The sequence below is a fragment of the Branchiostoma floridae genome, chromosome 12, assembly GCF_000003815.2.
Source record: "Branchiostoma floridae strain S238N-H82 chromosome 12, Bfl_VNyyK, whole genome shotgun sequence".
Classification (NCBI taxonomy): Eukaryota; Metazoa; Chordata; class Leptocardii; order Amphioxiformes; family Branchiostomatidae; genus Branchiostoma; species Branchiostoma floridae.
This window is the reverse complement of record NC_049990.1, coordinates 2,864,440-2,876,722: the sequence shown is the minus strand read 5'-3', so window position 1 is coordinate 2,876,722 and position 12,283 is coordinate 2,864,440. Positions and strand designations below refer to the sequence as shown.

Sequence of the window (12,283 nt, the reverse complement as noted above, 5' to 3'; positions counted from 1 at the left end):
TCTCTTAGACTATTCCATGGCCATACTCACGGTAGCAGCCGCAGGAATCGCCGATACAGTCATTATCGTCCGCTGTCACGCCAAAGGGACACGGGGCCTGGCCGTACTGGGTGGCGGGCACCAGGTCACAGGTGTGGGGAGGGCAGGCGGGCTGGTCTGGGGAGACGGTGAGTGTTAGTGTAAGAGTGAGGTAGTGTGTGTGTGCGCGCGTGTACGTGTACGTGTGTGTGTGCGTGTGTGTGTGTGTGTATGTGTGTGTGTGTGTGTGTATGTGTATGTGTGAGTGTGTGTGAGCGTGTGTGCGCTAGTGTGAGTGTGATCGGGCACCAGGGCACAGGAGTGGGGAGGGCAGTGGGGCTGGTCTGGGGAGAAGATGCATGGGAGTGAGAGTGAGTGTGTGTGTGTGTGTGTGTGTGTGAGCATAGTAATGTAATAGTCACCACCGAAGGGGCACCAGGTCACAGGAGTGGGGAGGGCAGGGGCGCCGTCTGTGGAGACGGTGTGTGAGAAGGGTGTGTAAGAGTGAGTAAGTATGAAAAATTCTCATTTATGACATCAGTAGTGTTTTGTTTGTATGTTCCAGAAACAAACAAGAACGCACCAAGAGCGACCCGAACTGAAATTCTCTTCTTTTTTCTATTCTATTCTATTCTATTCTATTCTATTCTATTCTATTCTATTCTATTCTATTCTATTCTATTCTATTCTATTCTATTCTATTCTATTCCACTCCGTTCTATTCCTTTCTTTTTCTCTCTTTCTATTCCATGTTATTCTCTTCTATTTTGTTACACTCCATTCTGTTCAATTCCATCATATTGTATCACTTGTACTGTTGCGCTGCAATTTACCTGCGCATCGACAGAGGTCGCATCCATTTTCGTCCTTGGCGAAACCTTCCGGACAGGTCAGAGTGCAAAATGACGTGAACCAGGACTCGCCAAAGGTGCAGGACCGCGCCTCTATAGGGTACAAACAATAGCAAAACAACGTTGACCAATCAGATAGCCCCAATTGATGTTGATTATGAGCCGTAACAATGATTTATTATTGGACAGTCAAGAGGTCACGTGGGTTACGTTGGAAGAACGAGGAATAACAACTTATGATCATTAACAGTTTTGTTTTTTTTGTTCATATTGATTTTGTTTATATTGCGCAGGTTGGGTGTCACTCACTTTGGTGGGTGTGAATATTTTTGTCCAAATTTTGCGCCTTCCTTGATAGTAAATCCATGTACAGGGGAACTAAAAGTGTTTGGAATGGCAGTATTATGGTAAGAACTGGAAACACAAAGTTATTTGGGAAGTGCAGACGTATTAGTTCGATACAAACGTGATAAAACCACGTGAATATATGTGGGAGTTCCAAGGAATAAGCGTACTAAATATAGGCTACCAAACCTTACAAATTAACTGAAGGCAATCTGTGAACATCGTTGCACAGGTATACAGATAAGGCGGTCGAAAACGATCTCTATTTTACCTTGAAGGTCTTGAGACGATGCCAAACACAGCAAAGGAAGCGCCAGAAAGAAGAGAATAGTTGTCATCTTTGGTTCTTCTTTAACTGCTGTGCTATATATTTTTTTCAATAGCTAAATACGGTCTGTGTGAATAAGACCATCTGGGGGTCAAAGGTTGCCTAAAGAGCTGGATGAATTTACTGTAAATAAGTAAACGCATTTAAGTTCGCGTGGATTTGATTTCGCGGTAGCGGGAGAAAGGGCCGTTCGCGGTGGTTTTAAGTGCGCTTTGGACCATGAACTGTAGTCTCTTACTGCCATGGAAAAATGCTCGCAGTGGTTTTAAGTTCGCGATAGATTCGCAACTCCAAAACCACCGCGAAAATTTCTGCATTTACAGTACCTGTCGACAAACCAACGCAAAAGTATTTGACTTCCATACGTTCAGTTATCTTAACTTTCTGTCATCTATACCACGAGGACTGACTCATTTCTACCGGCTATATGGAAGTAAATGAATATATCAGCTTTCCTATTTCATCTGATGCTGGATAAGTCAGAAGTTATCACTTCATCTAAACCCTCTAGGGCCGTTCCGTCAGCATATTTTGTGCACACCGGCGGTCGACATCACACATTTTGTGCTTGACGAAAACCCCACTTGAGCAGGGGTGCACAGGAATCGCTGACGTAACGTGTATCCATGGTAACAGTTTGAGGTCAACTTGCTCAACCATGGATAGCGTAAGTCAACCAATTGACCTAAAGGTCAAGCCCAGGTACTCTCCAAGCAGAGGTTGAGTCGCGTAGATATAGTAGTAAATAGTAGTAAATTAGACTCTATGAGGAGCGCCGGTGTAATCGACTTCTGCTATATCTACGCGACTCAACCTCTGCTTGGAGAGTAGAGCCCAGGCTGCTGTAAAGGCCAATGACCTGACGTGCACACGACACTAGAAAGGGTCACGGATATCAAGATGACACGTTTAGCAAAAGGTTCAATTATTGTTGAGGGTCAAACCTCATGAATATTCTTTTCTTCCTTTTGTTTTTTCATCAAAATCAAAATCTAACTAAAGCATACTGGTGAAAGTATAAAAAAATTGAAGAACCAAAACAGGGAGCTGGAGGTCTAGCACAGACTCTTAGCTAGTTCTTTGACTATGTAGGCACCGACTAGGTGTATACAGATTTGCCCATCGGCAATCTGAAACTATAAACGGGGAAAAGATGAAAATTTCAAATGTTACATCAATCGAGAAATATGTTTTCCCATTTCTAACTTTTGCGTATTTTCTCACGGCCTTTCATGTCCGTCCTTGGAGCCTATATTTACCCCAAAGTACACACACGTATTACACTAATGTGGCCACGCCTTGACGTTTGTCAAGGGAACTGCCCTCTTGCAACTCGCCTTAAGTTAAGGGCAAGGTCTACTAAACCATTCTTCGAACATTCTCCATCACATTCAAAATGTTGCTGGTAATATATTTATGTATTTTCTCATATATAAAATAATTGCCCTTTAAGAAACGAAAAGGCCCTTAAAATCCATTCTTTGAATCTCTAAGTCTGGTGTCTCCTTAATCAGATAAGCCCTCCGGTGCGAATCACAGAGAGGAGGTTTACAAAAATCTAGCATTAAGTTTGTCGGGGGCCTCTGGGACGCCGCATGTTCTGTTCTGCAAATGTACTGTAAATGCAGAAATGTTCGCGGTGGATTAATGGTCGCGGTTTTCGCGGTTCTATCATGGTATTAGACTTCAGTCTCTTGTGCTACTGCGAACTTAAATCGACCGCGAAAAGTCCTTTTTCCCGCTACCGCGAAATTCAATCCCAACGAACTTTAATGTATTTACAGTACTGTAAATGCAGAAATGTTCGCGGTGGATTAATGTTCGCGGTTTTCGCGGCGGCCGCTTCACCGCGAATTTAAATCCACCGCGAACATTTTTCGATAAAGGTATTAGACTGCTGTCGATGGTGTTACCGCGAAATTAAAACCACCGCGAAAAGTCCTTTTTCCCGCTACCGCGAAATTAAATCCCCGCGAACTTAAATGCATTTACCGTATTTGAGTTCGGGATAGGTAGAAAATGGAGCGTCAGTCGAGTAGTTTTGAGTTCGCGAGAGTGCTGTGGTCACAAACTGCACAACAATGTAAACCCAGGCGCCTTTACATGCAACCAGTCGGAAACCTCTATGGGCAAGGCTGTTACAGGGTGATAGAACAGTCTCATTTGGCAGTACAGGCATTATCAACTGTCACCGAAATAAACTCTATCTGCCCTCTGAATACGTAGCACTTGAATAGATATGTTTTCAATGCTCAGAGACCGGGTCGTGTTCAGTTTGCATGACAATCATACATAGCACAAAGTTTGTCAATTTTAGACACACAGAATAAAACTTACCATCCTAATGTATGCATGTGTAGCGTTTAGACAAGGGGAAGACGAAACAAAAATGTTCGAGATGGTTTTGAGTTCACAATGAGTGAAAACTGTGATGATGAAACCACCGCGAACATGTTATTGCATGTACAGTTACTGTATTAGATGCCAGCTAGTTGCATCGGTGTTGCATCATGAACCAACCTTTCCGTCGGTAAATGTTGACTCGGAAGCCTTTCACTCACCTTCCCCGGACCTAAAAATAAATCAACAGTTTACCGTTTTTCGGGTAAAGCGTCCTTGAACGTCTGTGACGGCGTCTGTATTAGTCTCCAAACAGACCATACGGTGCCTTAGAGATAGTATCAAAGCTGGCCTAGGAGTGTAGCCGGCACCGGTGCCCGTTTGACTCCCTTTGGCCGGCTATACTCCTTTGCCAGCTTTTATACTATCTCTAAGGCACCGTAGGGTCTGCTTGGAGACTAGGCTGTATGTCATGTCGATTGTGTCGCGTGTGATTTCAGAAAACATTTCATCAGACTAATTCATTTAATGTACAAAATTGTTTCGAAACGTCCAAAAGTAAAAAAAAAAAAAATATTCAAAATTTCAATAGACATACGAATCACTCAGAAGCATTTGTCGACAAGTCGCGTTAGGGACTCGGGTTCATTCTTTATTTCGGATGAGGTCTTCTTTGTTTGTTTCTTCTTTTCTTCATTTGTTTATCGAACTGAACTTCCCATAGAAACAACTACGTCTATAACGCATTAAACAGGGTGATTTAGGGGGAATACTAAGACTTTATCCTCTAACATCTGCTTCGAGATTAAATATCAGAGCACGTACAGAACGCTCAACGCGCGAGGCCTTGCGGCCTTTGCCAGCTGAGTGCGGTTTGATTAATATTCAAGGTGAGTGTCCGTGTAAATATTTGCTGTCAGAAACAAGCCTATATTTTTAGACTTGATATCTGCTATGTAACGAGACCTGAAGGTCACTCCAAGGTTGCGGGATACATGAACAAGACTGGAACAGCATCCCTTCTCCTTACGGCCATTTTGAGTTGATTATATGGATGACATCAATTTTCGTACGTTTAAAAATAAAAAAAAGGAAAACTGATACTTGTCATAGAATGCCAACGTCAATTCCGAAGTCAAAGAAGAAGATGTGAAAGAACAAAAATGAAGAACCTATTGTTCCCTATACAGTAGAAGCCAGTTAATTGCATAACGGATAAACGCACACTTCAGTTAATTGCACGAGATCACCAAATCCCAAGCCGGTGAGGTACAGTTGGATAACTTCGCATTATTGCACCACTCGGATAATTGCACGAAATACGCTGGCAAATGGGATGTGCAATTAAACGGCTTCTACTGTACCATAATCGGGCCGCTTACATTTTTCATCATGTAGGCAAATTTTTATTTGCCCAAACCTCATATCATTCACACGCTCGCATCAGCTCTGTGATTCCTAGAGGATGTCATCCATATAATCAAAACAACATGGCCTAAGTCAGAAACATCATGATTGAAACAAGGTCGACTCACTGACAGTGAGGACTAGCTATGACGAATGCTGTTCGACAGGATTCCGGCTTCTACACGTCACCTGTACAGTTTTCCTGGGTTCGCTTCTGCACATTTGGAAGAAACAAGAAACCTCCTCAAGTTGTAATATAAGTGCTGTCGATGAAGTGTTATTGCCCGAGGTATGGTTCTCCTTTATACCTCCTTTCCACTAGGACGGCGCTCTCGCCGCGCTCTCTCTGCGACAGATCGCTTTACGAATTGTATACAAAAGAAACGATGTTTTTTTACACTTTGTGTATTTTGTTGTTCTCTCAGTCACACTTTTACATGCTGTATGATATACCCATTATGAATTCAAAGGATACACATATCCTATTCAGGTCGCAGTGAGAGCGCAGCGCGATCGCCGTCTAGTGGAAATGGGGCCTTAGCACCAGGCTGATACCAGTACCAGTAGCGAACGGTATAATCTGCATATGGAACAAGAATCGTGGAACATGGCATTGAACATAGTACATGGAGCAAGGAATATGCAGCTTCATGATACGCGGGACATGGATCTGCATATGGAACAAGAAACATGGAACATGAAACAAACATGGAACATGGAACGTGACACATGAAACATGGACCATACAACATGGAACATGACACGCGGGACGTGGAACATGGAACATAAAACATGCATGGAACATAGAACGTGCGACATGACATATGGAACATAAATGACGACACGTGGAACATGTAACATGAACCATGACAGGCGAAACGTGTAACTTGGAACAATGTGACTCAAAAGCGGGACTTCTACCATTTTTCTATCAGATATGACACAAAGCAGACAAGTACATACCCAATTTATAGACTATGATAATAAGGTCACTCATAACACATGCCAATAGATAGATAAAGCCAAAATAGGCATTTATTTAAATGTATGCATAAATGACCTTACCAAATCAGACACTGCAAATGCTGATAGTGTATCAACACATTCAAAAAAGGACTGAATGCGAATGCGCAGATGAAAAGTGCATCAAGACATTGCGAGGCAATAGTGGATCCTTTAACTCATAATCCTACTAGGTACATCATATCGTCACAACTGTGCCTCAAAAGATGCCTCAAAACCAAGCTAATATAACTAGCTAAAAACATTTGAATAATTTCAAACCCTCAAAAGTTCCCATCGCAAAATCTCACCAACTTGAAGATCTCTGAAACATAACATTTCAGTAAATTTCAATCCTTGCTTAAGAAATGGCTATTAAACTTCTCCCCCATCATAACTTTCAACCCACGCACCACGTAATGGATCTCCTGTGGATGGCATCCTTGACATTGTGATTGTTGGTCCGTATCTAGGCCGGTGATGTCATTACTTACTCAACGTTAATGTGATTATTTTTAGCCATTCGTATTGACACAAATATCTATTTGTGCGTTTGAAGCTGTTGAACTTCCCACGCATCAGGTATATTAGGACCCAGCTTCTGCTTCTGCCTCACTCCTACCATACATCTTCAAGACGCCGATACTGGTAAGTCTCCTTTCTTCAGCTGTGTACGAGGGGCGTGCAATAAGTAATGGTCCTGACCCACTTTCAGTTGTCTGATCTAAATGAAATTTTGTATGTGTAATAATTCATATCTCTATGGGTTATGTTGCAAAAGACAGCTCTGAACTAATTGTGGTTTCTGATTTACTGGTGTTTGAACTTAGTCAGGTGCGAAATGGACCAGGTGTGAAATGGAACCAGTTGAGTGTCGCGCAGTGATCCGGTTTTTGTATTTGAAAGGACGCACACCAAAGAAGACTTTTGATGAAATAAATGAAACTTATGGTGATGATGCCCCATCATATGACCTTGTAAAACGCTGGCATCCTGAATTCAAACGTGGCTGGAAGTCTGTGGAAACAGCTCCCAGACCTGGTCGTCCCTCTTGTGCCATTGATGAGGCATCAGTTGGAGGACCAACCTGGGGTGTCCTACAAAATCGGTGTCCAGAGCTGCATCAAACGATGGGAGAAATGCATAACTCTGGGTGATTCCTATGAAGAGAAAGACTAATAACTGTGCCAAGTTTCATTAATCTCCTGCTATGGGAAATGGGTCAGGACCATTACTAATTGCACGCCCCTCGTAGTTACATTGAACATGTTTTGTTGTTAGCCTATTAGTAAGTACCATCTGGATAGCAGTTCGCTCCGACATTTGTCATATACTACGAGTATATACAGTCGCTTCTCTGCTTTTCCGTCTGGGAACTTGGAATCTCTGATGCATGTAATATCCAATCCTAGTCCTGATTTTGGACGAGGGCGCTGATTGGCTCCATCCGGGCAGTAGTTCGCTCCTTTGTTCACTTCTGCTACCCAAGAAACTTGAAATGGTTAAATGATCTATGTAATCGAACAAGCGTTGCAACGCCCTTTCGAACGGGCGCTTTAGATCCGTAATCCTTAATTTTCTACTTAACTGGCGTGATCACCATAAGATTTGCATACAGTTCCACAGATGTTGGCCATTTGGTTGTAGGACTCCCAGGCTGGCGACTGTGCTCAAAATGACTTTTTCACACACCTCTCGTAGAATGAATTTGACACATCCTTAACGATTGAACTTTCTGTCTTCGCCACCTTAAAGAAGTCATTTTTCCTTTCTGCTTTGCTCAAAAGACAAATAACTTAAATAGAAAAAAATGCCCTTGTCAGTATTTTGTTCGTCAAGTTTTAGACATATGAATTCAGCAACGACATTGCCGAACTTCAAGGACAATGTGCAGGAAAGGAGCACAGTGGAGGTTTTTGTTCTTCACTTGATTGATGTTTAAACCATGAAGATGATAACTCCATGTGACGGATACTGATCCTGACTTATTGTTAAGTGGATAATTCGTTTTAAGTGTGTAAGACTTTTGAAAAGCGGGGCGTGCCTCGGGCGAGCGTCGTGTGTGTGTCAGGGGGAGCTTGGACGGGCCCCGGCCGACCTATTCCTGTCCGAAAACCAATTTGACACCAATTTGATACAAACTAAAAAAAAGGCTTCTATTTAACCAATTGAATAGAAACCTTTTTTTGAGTTTGTATTTTTTGGTAAGATGTTCTTCAAGCGTATTAGCGCCCAACCTACTACACCCGAGCCCCGTCCAGATTTCCAGCGAAAAGGAGACAGTCGACGTTCTGACGATTGTGACATTCGGCGAGCTTCGTCGACGGGGGCTTTACAAAATGAAAGACTTCCAAACCTAGAATAATGAGTGTCACGTTGCAAGATGTCTCATCTATCCAATTACGTCCAGTTTCAGTCGAGTTCCTGACTTCATCGACCAACCATGACTCCCTTCCTTCTTCTCTTTGTTGCCCTGGCAACGGCTTCTCCAGTGAAGAGGTATGTACATACGTATTCTACATCGTGGTTGATATTGTTATCGAAGGTTATACTGCTGTACTTTATGATCTCTTGTAAGTATTATGACCCGTTCTGTGCACACTGGTGTCATTAAGCCCCGTTCACAAATCAAGAAATTAGCTCGGCCGAGTTGTCAGCGAGCTTTAATTTACGAGGAGGTATGACCCTGATGCCGACGAAGAAACTCGGCCATTTGTTCGTAGGCATCAGGTTCATGCCTCCTCGTAATTTAGAGCTCGCTGACAACTCGGCCAAGCTAAATTCTTGATTTGTAAACGGGGCTTTATGGATATGGTACCGGAGGGCGATCCAACCCGCGGAAAGGCTGGGACCGAAGGCCGGAGGGCGATCCGACCCGCGGGAGGGCTTGGACCGAGGGTGATGCGTAATACACCGTGTTGTATTTTATTTATGTCATACCCACCTGAGAAAACCCATGTTTTGATGCGAAATGCACCAGAAGTTGAACAATTTGGTGCCCTCGAACAAAACGTGTTACAACAGCAATGTCCCAACGTCCAAATCAGGTATTCGAATTGCCAACCGTGCCGCACTTGGCCCGCTCGAAATGGTTCGATTTACTCCAAGGAAGCCTGTGTGATACAAACTTCGAGCCTGTATGATACGGAAAGTTATCACACGGTCCGGAACACCCGTATCGAACGTTTTCGCGTCACGGGTATGACATAAATGTACATATTGGCGGATGAACTTAGCGGGTGACATTTTTTTATACATGAGGTTAATGAGGTCTCAGTTAAGCTATCCAATCTTTGTCTCGACTGCATATTGAAATTCAGGTTAGAATATTTCACGAACCCTTAGGTATTTTTTTCTCGATAGCAAAATTGTACAGGAAGTTTGAAACTTTCTGAATGTTTTGACTGCAGACAGACCACTGCACTGGATGCTGACGGGGACGGACACATCACCATCATTGAGGTGGACAACGCCATGGACCTGGGAGAGGTCCTGGTGGCTTTGGATACCGACGGTACGTACCAATCCTACATTTCAAGTTGACATTTTCATGCGTGTAGACTGTGACGTTACATCCGTCTGCCATGTGACGTCACATACGCCCGCCATATGAATGAATGAACTTTATTGCACGACATTTGTACATGATACAATTGTAAGGCAATGGTGATAAGTCAATCAATACAATGACTCGTCTAAGATCTATAACTACATACATGTATAGTACAGGAATGTGAACATAAATGGCACATTGACATAGTGTAATATACAAGTTAAACAAGTCGGTCTGTTACTGTACAATAGATTCTCGCTTTTTAGAGCATTGCAAATGTATTGGCCTAAATACGAAAATATGTAGTCTGGACATGACATAAGTAGATTGAAAGTACATGTGTTCGTCTTTGGTAAAGGTGTGCTAGATTTACTTGTGATCATATCCATTAATTTTTGTCTATCTACGCTATATGCAGGGCATGTCATTAGAAAATGATTCTCATCTTCAATACCATCTTCACATGAAGGACATTGCCTCTGGTTGGCTGGTACATTACGGTACCGACCTTTTTCAATTTCCAAGCAGTGTGAACTGATTCTTAATTTGGTTCTGTTAACAGCAAAAGCTTTATTACGAACGTCACATTCTTCAACCATGTGACGTCACATCCGCCCGCCATATGTGGCGTCACATTCTTCAACCATGTCACGTCACATCCGCCTGCCATATATGGCGTCACATTCTTCAACCATGTCACGTCACATCCGCCTGCCAGGCGGCGTCACATCCGTCCGCCGTGATGTAAAATCTGTCCGCCTTGGGACGTAACATCCGCCCGCTATGTGACGTCGCATTTGTCTGCCATGTGACGTGGCATCTTCATGCCGTGTGACGTCACATGCCCCTTGTGTGTTTTGGTCTGTGAATGTGTAAGCTCTAAGCCACAAAATCGCGTGTGGACTTTTGTGGTTTTACTTTGATGTTTTGTTATCATTTGAAGGAAAAATCCACCCAAAAACATGCAGAAGTAAAAGCCAGTCTCGAGCTTTAACCAGCCAGCTTGGTTGGCAATACTTGCGCAATGATTACGTCAGTGTGAACGTTCTTTTCAAAAACTCTTTTTCTCCCTGTAGGTGATCAGCAGTTCACCGTTGACCAGGCCCTGCAGTTCATTGACCATCACTACTTCAACGTCCTCGACACCAACCATGACCACGTGATAAGCTTCCAAGAAATCCAGGACGGCCTGACCCTGGCTGACCTGTTTGCCTTCTATGATCGCAACGGTACGTTTTGGTGTTAGGGCGCGGTCACATCTATAGGTCGTATGATCGTCGTACGATCGCTAACATCGTGCATTTTGGAGGACAGCCATGCGTTTGTCCTGCAAACTGTCTTGGTAGGCTGTTTTGGATCCTTGTCGGTTGGTTGGTTCTGTCACAGCCTGCTTGAAAATCCTATGGCATCAAAATCGCACGACGATCGCACGACACATGTGACCATGACCTAAACTGTGCCTACGCGATCCGACTTTGTCGAAATATTTTGTCCGAGTATTCGGTTCAGTCCTACATGTAAGTTATAGAGTAAGGCTGATAATACCCCAGGCCTCCTTAGTCCCTTGACCAGGTCATTAGAGGTGGGGGTGGGGCAAGGTAGACATGAAGATAAAGAGCTACTTCCATGCTTGTCTTCCTCTTGTCTTACTATTGCTAGTACTTCGTGTGGGTTTAGGGACGTCCTATCTGCAAAGTCAAGTTATAGAAATCATTTTGAGAGCTTCTTTGCACGTCTGATTGTATTGGGGCACATACACGTCGCCGAGATAATTTTTCAAAACATTCTTGTTTTCACTTTTTTGTTTTTCCATCCTCAGATGACGGATTCCTGTACGGTGCAGAGGCTGACCGCATCATCGCCATGTACGATGCAGCGTACGGGACAGCTGCAGTCCCCGCCGCGCGGCGCCAGAGGAGGCAGGCCGACGGGCTGGACACTAATAATGACGCGCATCTCACACTCAGCGAGTGTGAGGCCGGACTCAACCTGGCGGTAGTCGCCTACGCTTTGGACACCGACGGTACGTACCGAGTGATAACTGATAGGTTTCTGTGGCCGAGCGGTTAGGCAACCCCGCTGCTTGGCTATCTGGATCCAATTCCATGGGTTCTTCACAGTCACATTCATGAGTGGAAACATTCGAATTCCCTTTTCAAAACTCTATCTACCTTCGCCAAGAAGGTTATGTTTCCAGGATAACGTGCCTGTGTGTCCGTGTGTGAACACGAAAACTCGAAAATGTCTGGATGGATTGTTGATTTTTGGTAGGTGCTGGTGTTCCCCACGACATGATTGGAATTTGGGCCCCTGTCAGGTCTTTCTGGTACCACAGCGCACAGCAGATATTCCTCTTTAGATATTTCGTGTTCTGGACATGCTATGGTCATGATCGTTGAGTGATACACAGCTGTTGTTTTTTTCTGTAGGTGACCAGAT

The 12,283-nt window shown here is 43.6% G+C and overlaps 1 protein-coding gene across 1 annotated transcript in view; it reads left to right on the top strand.

Moving 5' to 3' along the window:
* The first annotated feature begins 6,715 nt into the window (after positions 1-6,715).
* LOC118427990 overlaps positions 6,716-12,283 on the top strand; it is a 6,027-nt gene continuing 459 nt past the window's right edge. Inside the window, exons 1-5 of the mRNA XM_035837955.1 lie at positions 6,716-6,939; positions 8,702-8,790; positions 9,702-9,805; positions 10,921-11,073; positions 11,664-11,909. Coding sequence (XP_035693848.1) covers positions 8,735-8,790; positions 9,702-9,805; positions 10,921-11,073; positions 11,664-11,909 — 559 coding nt within the window. The 5' untranslated portion in view covers positions 6,716-6,939; positions 8,702-8,734. The remainder of the gene's footprint in view (positions 6,940-8,701; positions 8,791-9,701; positions 9,806-10,920; positions 11,074-11,663; positions 11,910-12,283) is intronic.